Genomic DNA, 22,118 nt, shown 5'->3' on the forward strand with positions numbered 1-22,118 from the left:
AACTATACAGACAATCAAAGTGCCATAAGTATGCGTAAAGGTTATGAGAACAGTAAATACACCAGACATATTGATATTAAATTGCATTTTATTAAGGATCTTATCTCTAAAAGATTGAGTTAAAATTTATAGAAACTAATAATATAGATGGTATTATTACTAAAACTTTGTACAGGGTAAAATTTCTGAAATTTTCGGAAAAACTTTTTTTTATTGTAACATTTTTTAAAATTAAAGTAAACTTGATTTTACAGAATTTAAATTGAGAGGGAGTGTCAGAATATTGCATATTTGTACAATTTAAAATGATGATCAGTAGACCTGATCATTTTTTTAGGCATACATATATCTCTCATACTTTTTGTTTACCTCTCTTCTCTTTCAGCACTCATATGTACAATTTTATATGCCTTTATAATTCTCATCTAACTTAATTATTTGTCAACTTTGGCCCATACTTAGGATAAGGTATTCCACTGGTTGTAGGATGAATTGCAAAGGGGAAATCTATTAAGACACAAAGGTGAAAATATATTGGTGTGAAAAAACAGTTAAAATATTAGTGTGAAATAGGAAACAATGGATTTGCATAAACCATTTGATTGGCTGATGATAAAAAGTCTGACAATTTTACTTCACTGCCTAAAATGACTAAAACTATAAAACATAAAATTAAAATAAATCTTCTGAACATCATATTTCCAGATACTGCACATCGTAAAAATTGAACTAATGTAGTATTTGTTCTATGTACAGAATTAATATATAACACTTCTTTTTTTTCAGTACTAAAAAATGGTATCTCCAACATATAATTACACAATCTAATTAAATCAGGCAATGTAAGACATGTGAATAATTCTTATCACACCATAAATCAAACTTTACCACTTAATGCAAACTTAATAAATAAATAAATTTCTTTACATCAATACCATTAACAGGAACCAACAAGAGCATTGTTTTAAAATACAGAGAAAAAACAAAAGACATGTATTTACAACACATGTAACCTTAAATGAACACTCAGATTTTAGAACCATGATTAATATACTACGTAACACCATGGGCGAGTTGAATTTGTAGATTATGAAACTCTTTGATTGTTTTAATACTATATGATCAAGTGGAACTCAACAGTATAATATACATAGCATATACAAATATATAAAACAGTGTCTCATTGACTCACTCCTACAAAAAAAAAAAAAATGGATCGTATAAACACACAAAGATTCTGAGAAAATAACACTAATTTATAAAGATTGAAACAAAAGCACAGTGCTTCTGTAATATGTAAACTTAAGAGCACTGGCTGTACAATTCTTTATATTAAAAAATGGAACAAAGACACAATGAACATATAAAAGTGATGTACAGCAACAATATATTTTAACTCAAATATACCATTCATCAACATTAACAGCAGCCTTTCTTTTTGAGTGATCAGTTATTAGATTTAGTGCTAGCTATTTTGCATTCCTTTCTGTTTTGTGCTTCTCTTTTAACTAAAGCATAATCTGTTGTTACTAATTACCTACATCTGGATGTTTTAAAAATGGCTAACTGGCTAATTTGTATCTTTTCAAGACTGTTAGAAATTTTTCTCCTATCCTATTAACATTTAAGCAAAAAATAAGCATGTCTTAATACTTTTGAACATTATGAAGTGTACAAACATATTTATTATTAAATGAACAGAAAAAATCTAATGTATTTTTGAATCACATCCTAATGTGTGTTTCTAACTCAAGGGCAACATCAGCTGATAGAGTGAAAAACAACAAAACCAGAACTAAAAATGGCTGCTAAACAAATGACAGCATTAAGATCTGCTTTTTTAAAATATTATATTAAATAAATTAATTTGTTTGACATAACAAATTAATAGTTTTACTTAAGTTATATTATAGAAGGCAAAATCTATTACAGTTTACATTTAAAAAATAGAATGGACTGTAAATAGGATCACACACAATTATTTACAATAAATTGCATATGGGTACATACAGACAGGAAATTACTAAAGGGACTGGAATACAGGTATTTAATGTAAAATGATATGAGAAATGAGTGATTTTTAGTGCATCTACCTAGTGCTTTATAAAATCATAGAATGAACCTCACATACATATAGATTAGACTACCATACAATATTAGTGAACCTCTTTATTAAGAATTGTAATGCATACATTGTACTGGATTTGTACCGTCAAGCATATAAATCTCCTGTCGATATGTTACTGTCCATTCAATAGTAAGATAAAACATTTTTCATTACTATTTCCTGAGGATATAAAAATTACTTATGATAAAATCAACATACATCCAAACTCTTTCAGATATATACTGATATTCGATATAAACATTTACTTGAATATTACTCTGAAAGAAGTGTATGGATTTCTTTGTAAATCAAATAAAGAAGGTGAAACTGGATTAAGATTCTGTAATTCCAGTACACCTGATAAAAGCTAGAATTGCAGTATTGATGATGGATCCACGATTACCTATCACATTTCTAAATATTAATATTGTCAAGAAAAGTTTTTATTCCATATTTAAAACACAGTATTATTTTGGTAATGGACATATCATGAAATGTTTGTATTTCATGTCAGGAAATAATGTAATACGATAATATTTCTTTGGCAAGTAATTTTCACAAATTTGTAGATATATATTACTATATATTGTACTTCAATTTATTAACAATGATTATAAAAAATGAATTTTTCAAAAACGGTTAGTTTAATAAAACAGTTTCGTGTTTATAGATTACTTATAAAATATAGCATTATACAAGAAATTTTCACAAAGTAACTGAAAAAACTTATTTCAATTTAAAGCGCTTCTCATTACTATCTTGCATCGTAGAAATACTGGTAGGTAAGAGAGCAGTTTATAACGGTGCTACTCTAACGAAAGTAGAAAAAATCATCTAATACAGTTGCTACAAACTGGTTCAAAAATTATCTCTCCTCGGTAACCTTGCGAAATTCTCGTATTTTTTATATTCATCAATTTCAAGAAATTCCAGTTTTTGTAACAGCAGGATTATAAGGCACTGGTCTTATCTGTAGGAGATAATCATGGCAAAATAGATAACCGAAAAAAGTATTGCTGCATAACAACTTGAAGTGCTTAAATGTAACTTACAAACTACCTTAACGGTAGGTTGGTACTACTGATGCTGAGAGTCATCTTTCTAAATCACATCTGGTCATAACCCTGTAAGTGGGTGATAGAGTAGTAGATAATTTTTATTTCTATTTTGTAATTTGAATTGTCAGTTGGTAAGTGCTCCGTGAAGAATACAAGAAATGAAATTTTTTACAGGATATTGTTTGGCTTTCAGTTGTACGTAAATAACACTGAAATTTTTGTATATCGTGAACTTTAATTTTGTATTCACTGTACTGAACAGCTGGAACTTTGTAGGATACTGCAATTCGTCTAATTGTATTAATTTATGAAACTTATGATTTTTTTGGGCTCGTATATTGCCTAATGCATCTTGTCGTTAAACATCTGCTGTGTGTTGCTAAAAATCTACCGTGGTAACGGTAATGTTTAATCTTCCGAATAATAAGCACATGGTTTTTTCCATGTTCTACTTCATGACGTTACATGAAACGTAAGAAATATTAATCGTTGAGGAAGCTTTAAACAATTTATTTGGTTTTAATGGTAAAACGTAATTTCAGACTTATAATATTCAAGTGTAGAGTGTATAATTTGTGTGATCGAAGAAGTTAGGTTATTTGTTCAGTGTTCTTTCAAAATTGCTTTTTTTCAGGCGGTTACCAACCCTGTTTTTTCTTTGCATGAGTTTATTTCTTTTTTATTAGCCGTGTTTATGCCCTATTATGTTGTATCTAGTTAAGATATGTTTCTTGTTAAGCTGTCATTTCATAAAACTGGTACCATGTAAGTCATTTTCAGAAAATAAAATTTTTGTGTGCATTTTTCATACAGTTACGTTGTAATGAATAAATATAACTTTTGTTGTAGTTAAAATGCAGCGTTTCTAGGATGTAATGTAGCACTCTATTATATTAGTGATATTTTTATTTTACGTGTATTGAGATAATTGTGTTCATTTTGAGCTTTAACATGGATATTTTGAAATCTGTATACTTTTATTTGTGGAGATTTGTCTGTTAGTTCCAAATTGCCATTTACTCTTTTAGTAAGTTATATTAAGGTCAAGAATATAAAGAATTTGATGTGGCACTGTAAGCTGTGTGTAATAAAATACTTTCAGATTTTAATTCATGTTTCATCTTATACTAGGTCATGTGTAATTATATAGAGGAATATACTTAGGAAATTACCTTTATGTTTCTTTTTCCAGTTTACAAAGTGTTAGGAATAGTTAGGTTAGAAATAGTGCTTAATTTAGAGTATCAATTATATTATATACAAGTGTTTATTCTATGTGCAGCATAGGAAAATCGCACAAAATCGTCAAGGTAAAATAATCCTTTGCAGTCTTCTCTTGCCTTCTTTTTATTTTTCACATTTTTCGTTTAAGAATTTTGCTATATTTTGAAGTTACAATTTAAATTAAAAAAAATAGATAACATTTAAGTCTTACTTTTGTGTTGCCAGAATCTTATATATAGGGTATAGGTGAATTATCTACATCTTGATGGGTGTTTAGTATCTTTGATTTATAATATTAAGTATAAAATCCCTTTATAAAATTGTGCCAGAATACTGTTTTTTATATCATGTATGTTAGGTGATGTTATCAGCATATCTGGATTTTAGCTATTTTTGATGATTTTCATTTGTATTTTCTAATTACAATATCGTAATATTAAATATTACAATATTTTTTAAGAACTTCAATTTGCTTCATGTTGTTTTAGTTGTGTGTAACTTGCAGTTCTTCATTTTATTAATATTGCATTCATCAGGCAATTCTGGTTTTGATCAGTATGCTTCTGTGTTTTCAATTCTTGGAGAGTGTTATTTGAGTAGTGTTCACATAATTTAAAATAATTTTGAATATTCCCTGAATTTTCTGTTATATAATCTTTTGTTACAGCTTACTATGTAACATGTAAGAATATATAATTCATTTTAATCAGTGAGATAGTGGTAATAATTTTTGATTATATTCAATATGGTCTATGTAAATATATATTTTCACTTGCTTGTATTTGTTGAATTACCTTATTATTTCTCCTCTATGAGTATGTGTTTGTTATCTTTTTATTTGTGAAGGGTGCTTATATACTTATTGGATCATTTATATTTGATTATTGAAGTAGTAAATGCAGAATTACAAATTCATTGGTGGATGTCTCAGAGTTCAGAATTAACATTAACTTTATGGCTTTGTAATGGATACAAAGTTTTGGTGCAGCTGATTTATTTACTCTGTTTTGGAAGTTTTGACCTGATGAGATCTTGGAACATTGTGTTTGTTATATATTTCATTATTGTCTGATTATAATGTGTCTTTGGCAGTTACTGTGGATATTGTGGTATTTACAAACAGTCTACTGAGTTATGTTGCAATGCAAATATTGTATTTATGCTATTCTGATTGTTGCTGCTATTTTATTGACTATATACCATTTATAACATTTTTGGTGAGTCTAGATCTTCAATCTGTTGTTTTACTCTACTTATCTATGGTTTGTTTTACATTCTTCTGTTGTTTATTATATTTCTTTTCTGGATCTCATTTATGATATCTGTATCAACCAGATGACTGTTGCAAAGGATACCACAGATAGACCTGACCTCCTAATCCAGTTATTCTCAATGCATTATTTACTCTGAGTTCCATTAAAATTGTATTAGGTTTATAAGATAAGCTCCTGTTGACATATCCTTGATTATTGCCAATTGTGGTAAACAAATGCTGACCAGAATGTCGTTCAATATGGGAACAGCTCTATGTTATTATGTCTGAATGAGTGGTGTAGAGTGATTTGTGAATATAGTTAGTTAACATTATATGTTGTTTTATGGGATCTTTTCTGTTAAGTAGGTAGCATTTGCATTTCTATTGGAAATAATGTAAACATGCCTCTGTATAAGCTGGAATGACATCGTTGTTGCGTATTGCCGGCGACACCACAGTGACTGGCCTGCTAGCCGTGGCTCAGTGATCACAGATTGCCAAAGCATTTGGTTGATTACAATCTCATTGCTGACGTTAATTAAATTTTTTTTTTTAATTTCTATTTTTAACTTTATTTAATAATAAAAATACTGTATATAGTAATCAAAGAACACGATACAAAAGTAAACATACATAAAAGAAATATTAAAAAATGAGGAACTAAGAATATTATAGGCCTATAATAGAGAATAATAATAATGTAGAATATAATAAAACTTATGAAGGATAATTTATTTGGACAGCATAAATTCTCTGCAATACATTGAACATTTTTTCCAAATAAACCTTTACCTCAAGTGTTCAATTTTATTTGTGCACATTAGCATAAATTGTGTAGAATACCTTTATTTTGCAAGAATTGAATAGGTATCATGATATTGTGAATGTGACTGGTCAATTGCACTAAATTCATTTTAACACATAAAAATTATGTTTTTATGAAAATAATGACAACATTGAATGAAGACTTCAACTCGCATGAATGATTTCTGAGGAATGGAATATTGTAAATAAATTAATTACGTTGCGGTGGCAGTGGTAATGATGTGTCATGTGGCTATGATGTCGCTCCATGTTATACTGAGGCGAGTTTACACTATTTCCAACAAAATGCAGATACTGCCACTTAACAGAAAAGTTCTGTTTTCTGTTTGTAGAATAGATATGTATGTGCCCATACATCATGTACATCCATTTATGTATATATTTATTCTTAATGAGTGGTGTACTAATATATATATGTACAGCATGTATTACTCTTAATATATAATTTATAATTTTAATGCTGATGAAGTATTGATTACAAAAACAGTACAGTAGGTTAGTGATTTACTTTTTAATGTACTGTATTTGGTAGTTTTGATTTTATAATTTTATTATTGATTAAATTATAATATATCTATACAGTGGAATCAAAACTGAGATTAAAAACTGAAATTAAAACAACCTTTCGGCTAAGGGAGTAAACAACAGAAAATCCTTGTTGAAGGAAATGGAAAACAATCATGAGTAACTTTTCCAAGAACACTCGTCATGATCTTGCATGCAGCTAAATGTTTCCGAGTTTCAATTTCCCAGTTGAATTTCCAGTAGGCAGGACAATTGCAAGTGGGACCTCATGCTACTTTAAATATGTCAGCAGGATATGAATCGGGCCACTAACTCTCAGACATGAAAGGAAGGATCACTGATTTTATACATATATATATATATTGGTTATTGTAAGAGTTTGTGTATAGGTTTGTGTACACAATCATGTATAGGTAGAATAAAGACCAGCTATGGCATCTGGTGTCATAACTTTAAAATAGTGTCTGTGTTACTATTATTGAAGTTCAAGGTAACATAGTGTGATTTGTCCTTAAATATTTCATGTTTTTCTATTATGTTGAATTATTAGCCCTTTGATTGATCTGTAATAGTGGAGAGAATGCTTCTTGTTGCTCCCTTACTTGCCGGATCTCCATTCAGAATTTAGCTCATTTTCGTTTTCTGCTATGGAAGACTGATCAACTCTTGGATAGAGGGAGTGAATATTGTTGTTACTACTGAATGAGTTGAGTGTTTAGCACCCTCGACAACCAGATGCTATTGCAACATCTCATCGTGACTTTGTTACTTTGCCATTTTCCTTTATTCTTAGAAAACACCAAAATAACTGCAGCTAACTGATGCCTGTGACTATGCTTACTAGCAGTAATTCACCTTTCCATAGTGATTTTAATGGCTGATCTCCTAATACATAGAATTTAATTTTTAAAAATTATAAATTAACTTCTAACTTGCAATTTTTTCTTTAAGTACAAAAACCAACAGCTAAAATCAGTTAACATTTAAATGAAAGTTACTAGTATTTTTTTATTTTGAAGGAGTTGGATGCTGGTAGAATGGGTAAAAAAAAAACACGACAAAATTCAAACACTGTCGTGAATGCTGATCCTTCTGAATCATCAGATGCTGCAATTGTTTCAAAACCAGGTAATTTTAATTTTTGAAATAAATTTATTTTTTAATTTACTGATAAGATATTTATAAATAAATAATGCTTACATTATCTGTTGATAGTTAAATCGTCTACCATCTAGTCTGTTGGATAGTTAGATAGAAGCAGTACAAAAAATGCAGGAGTAGTTAAGGCCATGAAATTTCACTAATCATAAAGAGTTGTGCCCGATTTGCATTTAATTATGACCAAGGCATCATTATTTTATGCCTTGGTCATAAAAGTTAAGTTCTTTGCTGAAACCAATTATGTAAGTAGAGCTCGGCTAAACTTAGAAATTGAAGTCTTGTTTCTGAATGTGTTTGCATATATATATATATATATATACAACTTCGATTTTATATTTGTAAAATCAAGGTTTTTCATAATATCGAGGTTTGTTATATAGTGGTTGACTGTGTATATATATATATTTTTGTGTGTATGTTTTTTATGCATACAAAAAAAAACATGTCCTGACTGACTAATAATCAGTGCCCAGTAAAAACTACTGAACATAAATTGATAAATATATGAGAGATAATATAGAATGCATAAATCTATATACACATTCTTATGGTGTAATGCACATTAAGAAAGAATTTTTTAAATCCAGAGTTCAAAGGAATATCAATGAAATATACTATTTTTTTTTTTTAATTTCTTGGTAAAAAATGAAGATATCACCTTGATTTTTTGGTGTGTGTAATCTTCATGTGAATATCTAAAAGTCAATTTTTAGATTTTTTGAAATTCTGAGTTTAAAGGATTTAAATGGGGTAACATTAAATTTTAACTATTTTTTTTTTTTAATTTCATGATAACAAATGAAGTTGAAAATTATCTATCAACTTGATTTTTGGTATGTTTAATTGTCGTGTGAATGTATAAAAACAAATTGCTAGATTTTTGGAAATTTGACCTTGAAAAGGGTGAAGAAAGGCAAAAAGATTTCAAATAATGATAGCAAATTTTCCTCATTTCTGACTATACTAAATGATATATTCATTCGATTTGGGCTTGCTAAAACCCATTTTTTGGTATTTTTGACTTTTAATATTTAAGGTGTTAAAAAATAAATTGTTTTTTTACCATTTTATGACAGCTATATCGAATCTATGAGATTTGGTAAAATTGTGTGTTAATTTATGTTTTTAATTCTGATTATGTATTTTGTGAGCAAAGCTGTGACAGGAAATCTAAAAATAATTAGTGTATCCTGTACTGACCAATCTGTTGCCCTGAAGAGATTTCAATAAACTGATAGTTTTTATAATTTGAACAGGTTTTAATTTTTATTTATCATTATTATTCTCACAAGCATTATTTTAATGAACATAGAGGCATCACTCACCCTTCAGGAAGGAGTGATATATTTAGTCAAACCTCGATGTTACGAAAACCTCTACTTTACAAATTTTTTACTGCACCATGACATTTTAATAAAACTACATATAACTTTATTTCTATTTAATGTATTCATACCTCCATTTAACAAAATTGTGACATACTGCATATTAACATAATACAGTATGTAGTAACAAACAGTAATTTTTACAAAATGTTTTTTTTTTTAAATGACATTAAATTTAGTATTTTGGACATCTCTGTGAGTTAAAAATATATCTTTTGATTTCTGTACCTAAATTGTAACTGTATACAAACACAAGTATTCTGGACAACAGTCAAGAATTACAGGTTATTTTTATTGAACTGGTAAAGTGAAAATCCTTAAGATTCTCTTATAACCCATTAACAGTATTGAGGTCTGGCTTTTAGCCAACGAATAAATAAAGTATTAATAATAACTATATTTATTAATACTAATAATAAAAGGAAGTAAAGTACATTGCTATATTGTGTTCGGCACAACTATGCTCTACAGCAATTAAAAACTGTTTCTGTGTAGTGTCAAGACATCACCTGACTGGGCACTCTAATACATGTATTAACCAATAGATGTCGCCACTTGAGCTATTGTAGGAATAGTAAAAGTATCACATACTCAACATGCCTCCTTTCTTTTACTATTTCAATTTTACACTTTTGTAGTCCAAAATTTTTACATTAAACAATTCTTAACAAATTCCTACATTTTTCAAATTTAGCTTTACAAACTCTTTGTAAATATATCAGCAATATTATTCTCAGTTTCAACTTTAATAAAATCAATGACTCCTGTTTCATAATTTTCATTCACATAATGAATGATATTGCACTTCTTTGTGTTTTGAATTTTTTGTGAAATTTCCTTAGTTTGGTATTGGTAATACTCCTGAATTGCCTTCAAATATTTTTACAGGCCCTTTAACTTTTACTTTAAAAGTTTCCTTTAACGTATCAATTACTAAATTAATATCAGTTACTACCTCTGATAGAGCCACATATTCAGCAAATGTTGAAGAGTTTGTCACAGAATTTTGCTTATGAGATTTCCGATAAATTAATCATTAAATAATCTAAGTACATAACTGCTAGTTGACTTCCTATCAACATTATCACCAGCCCAATCGGCATCTACATTTACTTTTTCATTTTTATTTACTTATTTACTCATTCTTATTTACTTTTTCATTCTTGTTGTAGATTAATTTTAGATCTTTAATTTTGAATAAATACATCAAAATTCTAAGAGCATTCTTATAATGAGTATCATTGTATCCGCTTTGGAATCTTGATAAATAATTAACACTAAAAACTCTTTCAGGTCAGTTGCTGTACTTATATATAATAACTCTCCAATTAAATTTCTGTATTTAATACTTTCATCAATTTCAGTTGCTTTATATAATTTTAAATTTGTTTCCATTGGTGTATTATAAGTTTGGCATTTTCCAGATTATATTTTCTAGCTAAAGAATCAATATATTTTTCTTGACTTGATGTCATATTTCCATTTTTCTCATCGTAACTAATATTTGTACAAACATAATTATTTACCTTTTCCATATCTTTCATATTAAATCTTTTAGATAATTGATTTTTTATCACATCAGTCTTTTCTTTATTTTTACAGTAGATCAACATATCAACAAATAATAATAAATATATATATATATATTGATTCTTTATCATCATATTACCATGCTCTAGGACTTTCTTTTAATCCATTTACTGCTTTTATTAATTTAAAAACTCTTATTAGTGTAATCTTCATAACCTCTTGGTTATTTTATGTACTCTTCTGAATTTACTCTTCCATTTAAAAATGCAGTTTCTACATCCATTTGCTCAATCTTTAAATTCATTTGACAATATGACAATAAAGTTTTCAAAGTTTGGGTTTTTGCAATTTGTGAATATATATCATTAATTTTTTCTTTTTGTTGAAAACTCCTTACTATAATCTAGCTTTATAACTATCATCTGATTTTCTAGTATATACCCACTTTACATCCAAAAGTTTCTTATTGTTTATATTTTCAACTAATTTCAAAGTTTTTCTTTTCTTTAAACATTGAATCTCTCTATCTATTACTTTCATCCAGAAATCTTTTTCATTACTATCCATCGCCTCCTCAAATGTATTGGGAGTATCAACTCTATAATAATTAGCATAAATATTTATATTATAAACATAATCATCAGATCTCTTTTAGAGGTTTTCTTGTTCTTTCAGATCTATACAATACATTTTCATTTTTAGATTCAGATTTTTCAATACTTTAGTTTTCATTTGTACTTTTAAAGCTGTCATTCAATGATTCATTATCTGAATTATTACTACATTCTCTATCAGAACTTTCACTATATATAGATTGATTATCATCATTTAATCCTATACATTGTTCATTTTTTTCAACATTTCTAGCAACTATAATTCTATCATTTATATCTACTTTAGAACCTACTTCTATATAACCTTGTTAGTTTTATAATTCCAATATCTGCTTTTTTATCCCATTTGGATTTTATTTTTTGTTCTGGAATTCGTACAACGTTACTTCCATATAAATGTAAATTTGAAACATCTGGTTTCTTTCCAAAAAAATATTTCATATGGTGTTTTTGTTTCTATTGTGTTAGCTAACGTACAATTTTTTAAATAAGTGGCTGCACAAACAATTTCAGGCCAATGTCTCTTATGAACCTGTGCTTCATCCTGTGCTTTGATTTATCAATCAAAGTAATTGATTGATAAATTTATCAATGGTTCAGTTAAACCGTTCAGCTGTTCCATTTAATGCATGTACATAAGCAGGGCAATTATTAATAATTATTCCTTTTTCTTTAGCAAAATTATAAATTTTACTATTCAAATATTCCCTTGCTATTATCATATCTTAAAACTTTAAATTTTTTTACCAGTTATATTTTCTGTTTCATTTACAAATTCAATCAAATAATTGCAAAGTTCTTCTTTTGATTTTATTGTATATAATTTAGCTACTTTACTATATCATCAATAAATGATGTGAAATATTTTTCTCCTTTATTCCTGCTGTCCACAAACATCTGTGTGTACAATTTCCAATATATCTCTAATTTACTTCTGTTATTTTTAAATGATTGTTAATCTCATTTTCAATATAAATCTTACATTTCATAAATTCATTTTTTAGCTCAATAGGAATTCCTTTTAATGATTGATTTTTGCATAAAATATTCAAGTATTTAAAATTTACATGGTGTAGTAATCTATGCCATTTCTCCTTTTTACTCATATTTTCAACTTTTCTATTAGCAGTGTTCTCATATAACGCCTCTGATTTTAAATTCCTTTTCATAATGTATAATCCATATTCTTTGAAAGCTAAAGCTACATAATATTATTATTGTTATTCAAAATTTTAGTTGTTCCTCTTTTGGAAATAATGGTGTTGTTCTCAGTTATTTTATTATAACTTATTAAATTCGAATGCATATTTTTTACATAGACAACATTTTTAATTTCTATTTATCTACTTTACCGTAGACATTAAACTCACCACTTTTTCAGCTTTACTAGCTTTAACAGTCCCATTATTTCCTAAATTAATTAACAGGTTTTTTCAGTAAAATCCAATTTTCAAAATACTTTTTATCATTAATTGTATGATCAGTGCATCCACTCTCAAGCAACCATTTTATTTCACTTAAATTTGAATTACTTAGTTACTATTATTCGCCGCATGATAGTCGACAGTTGTGACCTAAGCTCTGCTCTCCTCACTCCTTTGTCCATGTTGGTCGAACCGTTGTGAATTCCACTGTTGCCAATTCTTTTGTCAGTGACTGCTTGAATTGTCATGTCCTCTCACATTGCTACCTTTCTGGCTCCACATCTTCGTGCTGCTCGCCATTCACTGCTTTCAGCTGCTTGGCCGCCATGTTTGCAATTCCTTTTTGAATGACCATTTATGCCACACTTGAAACATGCATTTCCTTCCTCATTTCTATTAGCCATAAACACGGATTTATTTTCTTGATATTCTTCTCCTTGATGTTTTAATTCTGCCATCTGTATTTTTCTCTTTACATAATCTGCAGTCTGATCTGCTTTCAATGTATCTATCAGATCACCAATATAGCTGTATGACTTTGGCAATGTATTTAACATATAGCTCAGTTTTTCTTTCTCTGTCACTGTCGCACCAGCACTTTTCAACTTATTTACAGCCTTCTCAAAGTTAGAGAAAAATGATGCTGAATCACTGTAATTTTTAAGCTTTAGTTTTTCCAATATGCTTCTGTAAACTATTTGCAATGCCATAGATTCTATTAAATATGAACTATCAAATTTCTTGATTATATTGTATGCTTTCGATATCTCGCACACAAATTCCAACTGTTTATTTGCAATTGCACTGTAGTATAATTCATTGATTTAGATCTTTATTGTCCCATTCTTCTTTGTCTTATGCCACTTTATTTTTTGTTATAACTTCATCACATTTCTTGAATCGTAAAAATAATAATATTCTTCTTTTCTACATGTTGTATTCTTTTCCATCAAAAATTGGAATAGTTATATTTCCTTGTTTGGACATTTTGCTTTCCAGTATGTTCTCTTTCCATTGAGACTCAACATACTTTTTCAAAACACACTCACTTTTCTTTGTTCCAGCTATAGCAACTAATTTTTCCTTACATTACTAGACAAAATTCAGCTTTCTTGTAACCACACTCTGTTACCATGTTGAGGTCCGGGTTTTAGCCAGTGAATAAATAGAGTATTAGTAATAACTGTATTTATTGATACTATTAATAAAATGAAATAAACTATATTGCTGTGTTGTGTTCGGCACATCCATGCTCTATGACAATTAAAAATAGTCTCTGTGTAGTTTCAAGACATCACCTGATTCAACACTCTAATACATACATTAACCAATAGATTTTGCCACTTGGGCTATTATAGAAATAATAAAGTATCACGTACTCAACAACAACAAAAGTATAACAAAAGATTTAAACACGTGTTGTGCAGTTACTGTCTGCCTATACATAAAGTAGTAGAATTTCTCAAAATCCATTAACACACACCACTAAAATTACTGTGCAAACTTTTATTCATTTCTGTAAATGAGATATTTATCTACAGTACATAGACAGAACAAATAGAATTCTTAGAGATCATTTAACAGATACTCCCTCTACTGTTGCATACATACAGTTAAGCAATAATTTTTCCTGGGATTAATTCATTGGTCTCTGTCTTTGGATTATGTTACTCACGTTATACAGTATTGTACTCTTTCTTTAGTGTGCCAAATACAATGTCAAAATGGAATTGTCATAGTGTTTCAGAAAAAATTAGCGTTATACACAAAGTTGACAAAGGTATTTAAAAAAAGATATCATGTAAAATTTTGAATCAAAATTTAAAAAAAATTGGGATGTGATACTACAAGAACAAGACCAACATAAAGAAAATCTAGTGAGAAAAAAATTAAAAGGTAGCACATATGATGATATCAATGAAGCTATTTTAAAATGGATGACAGTGATGTGTGAAAAAAACGTCTGTTATCCGGGACATTGATTAAAAAAAAAGCCCTGGAATTTGGAGCTGCATTAGAACACAAAGATTTCCAGGCCAGCAATGGGTGGTTAGAGAAGTTTAAAAAAAGATTGTGTTATTTATAAAGTAATTTCTGGAGAAAGTTCAAGTGCCAGCGTAAGTGACTGAAACTTGAAAGCAGACTGTGTTGAAACTGATTTTAGAAGAATATGCATGAGAAGACATTTTCAGTGGTGGACAAGATAGGTCTATTTTTCAAATGTTTACCAAACAAAACGTTAAATTTTAATAATGATCCTTGCTTTGGTGTTAAAAAAGTAAACTAAGAATTATGGTGTTAGTGGCTACAAACATGCTAGGGACTGAAAGACTTAAAATGTCGGTAATCGGCAAAAGTAAACTCTGTGTAGTAGTTTTTTGAGCAGTTAAAAATGTCTGTAATCTGCAAAAATAAACTCTGTGTAGTAGTTTTTCGAGGAGTTAAATCTCTAGAGGTAGAGGACACATTTAACATAAAGGCATGGATGCCTACTGAGATTTTTACAGATTAGATAAAAAAGCTGGACAAACAGATTACCAGACAAAAAATAAAAATTGTACTTTTTATTAATAAATGTACTCCATATTCTCAAGACATTAATTTTATATTAAATAACAAAAGTCTTATTTTTCTCACCTTACTTAACGCCAATTATACAACCAATGGATCGGGGGGTAATTAAAAATCTTAAATTGCATTACTGAAAAGGAATCATGAAAACATTTTGACAATTGTAGAGAACAGGTTGTCCCTGTTAATCCCTGTTAATATTGTTGACCTCCAGGAGTGCATTTCTGAATTATCAAAAGTATGGATAAATGGTGTTAGTCACGAAACCATTGTTGATTCCATTGTTTTAAAGCTGGTTTCAGCACCACCAAGACAGAATGGAATAAAGAAGATGACATGACACTAGTGCAATTAAAAAGTCACTGGAATTTCCTCCTAACAACTGGAAATGTCAGTAACGAAGTTACGCTGGAAAATCTCATCACTGCTGATGAACAAGTTACAATTTCTGATTTTCCAGATGATGACTATATACTTCATAGTGTTAGTAAGCCCTCTGAACTGGTAGAAGAAGAATAAGAAGATGATAAAAACTACAAACCAGATCAGCAGAAGGAGAGAAAACTCGCCAACGATGAGGTTTAACAGTCATTTAAAACAATTAGGGTTGGGCTATAGCTGAAGGATGAAGTACCAGACAGTATTTTTGAATATTTAAATAATGTGAAACTTTTTTTTAATGTAGTACCATATTCAAACATAAAAAACAGCAGAAAATTACTCACTTTTTCAAGTAATAAATTAATGTATTAAAAATTATATACTGTGAATATTGTGAAAAAATTATATGCTAGAAATAAAAATACTGGTGTTAACCTACAACTGAATAGAAAAACAAGCTTTTAAGTATGGCCTACATCCATTCTAAGTACGAGATAAGTCCTTACCTGAGATATGTACTTTTTATACAGTACGTATAGTATATTAGATTAATATGTAGCACATGACTTAAAAAAAATACGTTTACATTTTTTTTTTTATAGCACTATTACGAAAAATAACTGTATTTGATTTCATAAGTACATCATAAAACAAGATAAAACATTTGTAAAAAAAATTGGACCGAATTCTGGTTACATCTATATAACGAAAACCTTTATTTAATAAATTTTTTCCTGGAATTTGAGATTTCATTATATAGAGGTTCAATTCTATATATATATATATATTATATTATATATATTTATATATATATGTATTTAATGTAGGTGCGTTTGTGTCAGTTGGCAAGTCTTTGAACTCTTTTGAATTGAAGACTACAGAAAAGTTGAATGTACTTTATTGTAGACAGATTCTTTTAAAAATTGTTATTAAATTCAATAAGTTGAAAATTTGGTAGTTTGCTGAAGAGCAATTAATATTTCCTGAAAGTTTTATATTTTATATGGTTAAATTCCAAACATTACTTTTGTGCAAATTAAATCAGTGTTTATATTATATATAATGTGACAATTAAGTTCTAATGAAGCTGTTTAAAGTAGTCAATAAATAAAAAGCTTTTTATTTGTGACCATTGTAGTTGAAACTTCAACAAAAACATTGATGGTTTTGTTCTGCTGTTAAAAATTTGGAACAAAATGTGCATGAACTTGTTTTTTTTTTACAAATCTAATTCTGCCATTTTTCTGTTTATTGAAAACAAAAGAACATGAGCTTATAGCATCTGGTTTCTGTTTATGAGCATGTTTCTTGCAATTACTGAATTGGAGCTTTACTGATTATTTCTTTGAAACTGATTATTTTATAGCTAGATAATGTTAGTTATGAGCCAACAGCTAATTGAGTCTATTAAGGATGGGGTTGGGGGTCTTTCCTTTCTGTTGATGCAGGTTTTCTCTTTCATAGGCCTGACTTAAAGTGGACTGAGGAATGTGGGCCCACGATTAAATTCACTTAAAATCATTATTTAGTCAATATAACACTCCTGTTATATTAAAGGAATGAGAGTCCTGTTATATAAAAGGAATGTAATGGTATGCTGTAACAACTATAAATTACTAAATAATCATGATTACAGATTTTATTATCACAAGTTTTAACTGATGAACCCTCAGTTTGGAATTAATTTTTATGCAAGATCGAATCAGTTTGAGATTTGAGGCATTACTAGTCTAATCATCTTCCTACTAAGAAAAAAATCAATTTTTGATCTAGAGGTAATTAATGTCAGACTTGTAGTGTCTGTTACATTGAATTTTCATGTCCCTTCAGATGAGTCCTATGCTTCACTATCCATTTCTGTAGTCTTTTACAATGAGGTGATTAATTGGGACCAATGTGACATTATTAATACACTCTTTATTAGTTAAGAAGTTCATTTGGGATTGAACAATCCAGTGCTGAGATAGCTGAAGTTTTATCTTGTTGATCAGATTTTTATAGTGAAAGTTGATGGAAAACTATCCTCTTCATCTATATAAAGATATTTTACTTGTTAATGCATTTCTATTGAAATATCATCACCATTATATTTATTTATCTGCTGATCTGAAATTCTATTCTGAGTTGAGAAAAATTACAGATCTTGTCATGCTTCAATGTTATATTAAAAGAGTAGTTGAATGGGTAGGATCAAATTCATGGAATTTAATATTGAAAGATAACTTACAGTAAGAATATTGCTGTAAGTTATGCTTACCATTTGTATCATGTTTCTTTAATTGATTGTTTGCCTGTCTTAAAATACCTTGATCTAGAAGTATGTACATGTAGTAGAGAAGATTGAAGCAGTTAAGTTTGAAATTAGTTTTATTTTATTTATATAATTTGAGTTTGTATACCTATTTAAATGCTGCATATATTGTAGGGTAGGTAGTTACTGTGGGTATTGTGCTATACTAAACATTATTGAACTAGCTCTTTAAGAAATTTTGTAGTAGTTTGTTTACTAAATAGTAAATTTTAAATGTAATTTATAATTTCTGTTATTTTTTAATCAAAATAATTATGCCTTTGAAATAAATGTTTATTGTAGTGAATAAAACGGACTGTCAAAAAGATTAATATCATTAACTCTCTGGGGATTTGTATTCCTTGCTTCTTATGACTGCTTATGGAGAAAATACAATATATATGTTATCAGGAGTTACAGTAAAAAGAGTACCTCTTTGTATTTTTAAGTTTTTTCATAAGCACATTGAAGAGTGTGTTGCATTCATTATCTTGGAGATTCCTGATGGAACATTTGCTGTTAGAAGCAGTTGGATGTTTCTGTCAATTCTCGTGTTTAATGTATCTTGTTACTTCAGAATTGGCTGAAACATCTATGCAATTAATCGATGAAGCTAATGTTTGAAACAATGCTTCCTGAATTGATATGACAATAATTTATAAATTTGTACATGTATGGTGTATTTATGTTATTAGTTTGTATAGTATGTGTATATTGCTTTCTCTTTGTGTTTGTATATACAGTTATGTGTTTTGTTTCATTACAAAATTATTCTTGACAGTTGCTTGGAATTTCCAAAAAAAAATTTTTTCTCAAACTTGAGATACAAACTACAGATAAAAATCATCATGAATGAAAATTTTGAAATTAGTTTATTTATATAATTTTGAGTTGGTATACCTATTTAATTGCTGCATTTATTATAGGGTATGTAGTTACTGTGGTATTGTGGTATACAAAATATTATTGAACTAGCTCTAAGAAATTTTGTAATAATTTGTTTACCAAATAGTAAATTTTAAATATAAATTATAATTGCTGTTATTTTTTAATTAATATATTTATGCCTTTGAAATAAATGTTTGTTGTAGTGAATAAAACGGTCTGTCCTCATTTGAATAAATCTGTAGATTTTAGTACTTTGAGGAAAAATTTTCGTGGAAATGGTCACCTAGCTAACAGAGAGTGTTTCGAATGTAAAAAGCAAAATATTTCTACTGCCTCTGAGGTATGTGTACAACTTTTTTCAATTCATTGTGTCTCTTTTCATTGCAGGCTTTTCAGTATGCAGTATTTTGCTAAACCTTGTGTTAAAGGCAAAGGTAACATGTGAAATACATTTTAGGGTTAAGTCCATCAATTGAGTATATATATTTTTTGTTTTTAGAAATTATTAAACAGTTCTTTTTTATCATATTAATTCATTTGTTTTTTATGAAGTTTTGTCACTTTGTGTTAACTGGATAATTGTGGTTTATTTTGTCTTATAAACATTTAAATTAAATAAATTTATAAAAAAAAATAAAAGAAACTTCAAAAGAGCTGCACTAAAAAATAGATATATAAAATTTATTTAAAAATCAATATGTAAATTCTTTAAGTTTGATTTGTAGTATTTGACAAAAAAAAATAAAAACAAAAACAACTTACTAACCCTTCTAATTGTATTTCCTTCTAACTAATTTTCTTGAATTCTGTGTTCAAATACTTGATTGTAAGAATGACCACAGACATTAAATTATTATGCTGTAGATTGTAAGAATGACCCCAGACATTATATGTATTATGTAGTCGATAATAATATACTTGTATAAAAACCGTAAAAATAAGAATTTATGTTTGTTTAGTCCATACTCCTAACAAGTGGAATGTGATGAGTCTTTTTTACTGTGCTGAGGAAGTTCCTCGGATAGTCTTATAAGTTTTTCCCTGATAATTTAAGTTTGTAATCTTTTAAATTAAATATTTCATCTGTATGCTTAAATAGTTTGAAAATATTTTTTCATGTTTTGTTATCAATGATTGATTATATTAGATTGTTGTTATAAAGTTGTAGTCTTTGTTATAGAAAAAAAAGCTGATAATTCATTGTTGTTATGTTTATAAGTTTTATTATAATTTTTAGTAATTCAAGAAAATTAGTTGAAAAACTTAAGGTAAATGACAAACAACCTGTGTCATATGTTACAAAAAAATACAAGCTTATGCTTGGTCAGCAGTTCTACAGAACATTTCTCAGAATTTCTTTAAATGCAGGTTTGTTGTGTTTGCATTTCAACAAATTTTACATGGTTAGCAGTTGACCTATTCATATTTTAAGTAAAACTACAAAATGTAAACTAATGAAAATTTGTTAAAAAATTTGAGAGGTACCAAAAAGTTAAAAAGAATATTTTTTCAGTCATTTTTTAAATTTGACCTTTTGTAGTTGTTGCCAAAGTAATGGTTAATTTGGCAATTAACCCAATTTTTTTAATTGGGTGTGCAATAATTTTATCATTTACAAGCATTTGTACAATTGATGCCATTTGCTTCAAAGTTGACCAATTTTTATGAAACAAAACTATTTTTCCATTTTGAATAATGTTATTAAAAAGTCCTTTGGTTTCCTTCCAGAATTAATCATCACAAAGATGATTTTGAAATTGATGCTGGTGTAATTTTTTTTATATTTTATTTTTACCACTTCTGAATTTCTTGTTTGTTCCAAGATTTTTAAGTTGAATCAATGGGCCACGTAGAAGGGATTGTGTTGCTTCTAAAAGCAGTGATCTATAATATTATTATTTACTACAGTATTTATTAAGTATTTAGTGATTATATCATTTTTTATTTGTTATTATTATTTTAGTAATAATGTGTAATTATTTCAGTTTCTATGCTTTGGTTTTCTGTAGGACATTTGGGTGTGTTTACGGTGTGGCTGTTGTTGTTGTGGGTCAGAGAAACGTAATCATGTAATGAGCCATTTTGTAACACCACGTTCAGATTCGCACTGTTTGGTACTTAAAGTTGAAACATTAACTGTTCGGTGAGTTTTTACTTATTTTTTATTGACGTTGAAAAATGTGTAATTAAATTTATAAATCTTTGAACATTGGAGTGTTAAGAATGAATGACTTTTGTAACTGTGCTGTGAATGATTCAGTGATGTTGGCTGACTTTTTTTTTAACTGAACTTTAGGGAATTCTTGTTTGATGTGAAATTTTTTAATATTTTTGTTTTTATTTTTTAATGCCATATCAGATAATTTTAGTGAATTAGAATGGAGCAAAAATTATTCGGATTAACTGGAATTGAGTTTGTTTGAAAGTGTGCATTTTTCAACTCGTACAGATACGCAGAAAATCCTATAATAAAGGTGTTAAATGCTGTAATGGTGTTTAAATTAAATCTAAATTCATTTGATGTGTACGTGTAGTTCTATTATGTAATTTTATGCACACCATTTAATATTGTAAATGAAATCTGAAAGTATAGAAAGAATATAAAAAATACTGTCTAGGGGTACCCTTATGTGTGTGAGCCTATAGGATTTAATGCGTATGAATATTTAGGGATGATGGTAAAAAACTTATTTTTGTTGAGTAATTTTCTTTAAACAATGTAGATTTCTTATGACAGCATTTTGATTATTCTTAATTGCATAACAGTATAATATTGTGAACTGTGATGTTTACTCTGACAATGCTTCTGTAGTCCAGTACTGATATCCTGTTTTTATTATTTTCATCATTCATTATATTCAGAAGCTCCTCTTTCCATCA

The 22,118-nt window shown here is 28.3% G+C and overlaps 1 protein-coding gene across 7 annotated transcripts in view; it reads left to right on the top strand.

Annotated features, from left to right (window-relative positions):
* Positions 1 to 3,206: 3,206 nt before the first annotated feature.
* LOC142334232 (ubiquitin carboxyl-terminal hydrolase 16-like) overlaps positions 3,207 to 22,118 on the top strand; it is an 89,629-nt gene continuing 70,717 nt past the window's right edge. For 2 of the 7 annotated variants that reach the window (XM_075382084.1, XM_075382091.1), the window contains exons 1-4: positions 3,242 to 3,690; positions 8,014 to 8,122; positions 19,442 to 19,578; positions 21,248 to 21,381. In XM_075382084.1, coding sequence (XP_075238199.1) covers positions 3,688 to 3,690; positions 8,014 to 8,122; positions 19,442 to 19,578; positions 21,248 to 21,381 — 383 coding nt within the window. In that variant the 5' untranslated portion in view covers positions 3,242 to 3,687. Of the gene's footprint in view, positions 3,698 to 8,013; positions 8,123 to 19,441; positions 19,579 to 21,247; positions 21,382 to 22,118 lie in introns of all 7 variants that reach the window. The other 5 variants (XM_075382086.1, XM_075382090.1, XM_075382089.1 and 2 more) reach the window with 5 other exon arrangements.

This window comes from Lycorma delicatula, chromosome 1 (assembly GCF_047948215.1).
Source record: "Lycorma delicatula isolate Av1 chromosome 1, ASM4794821v1, whole genome shotgun sequence".
Lineage (NCBI taxonomy): Eukaryota > Metazoa > Arthropoda > Insecta > Hemiptera > Fulgoridae > Lycorma > Lycorma delicatula.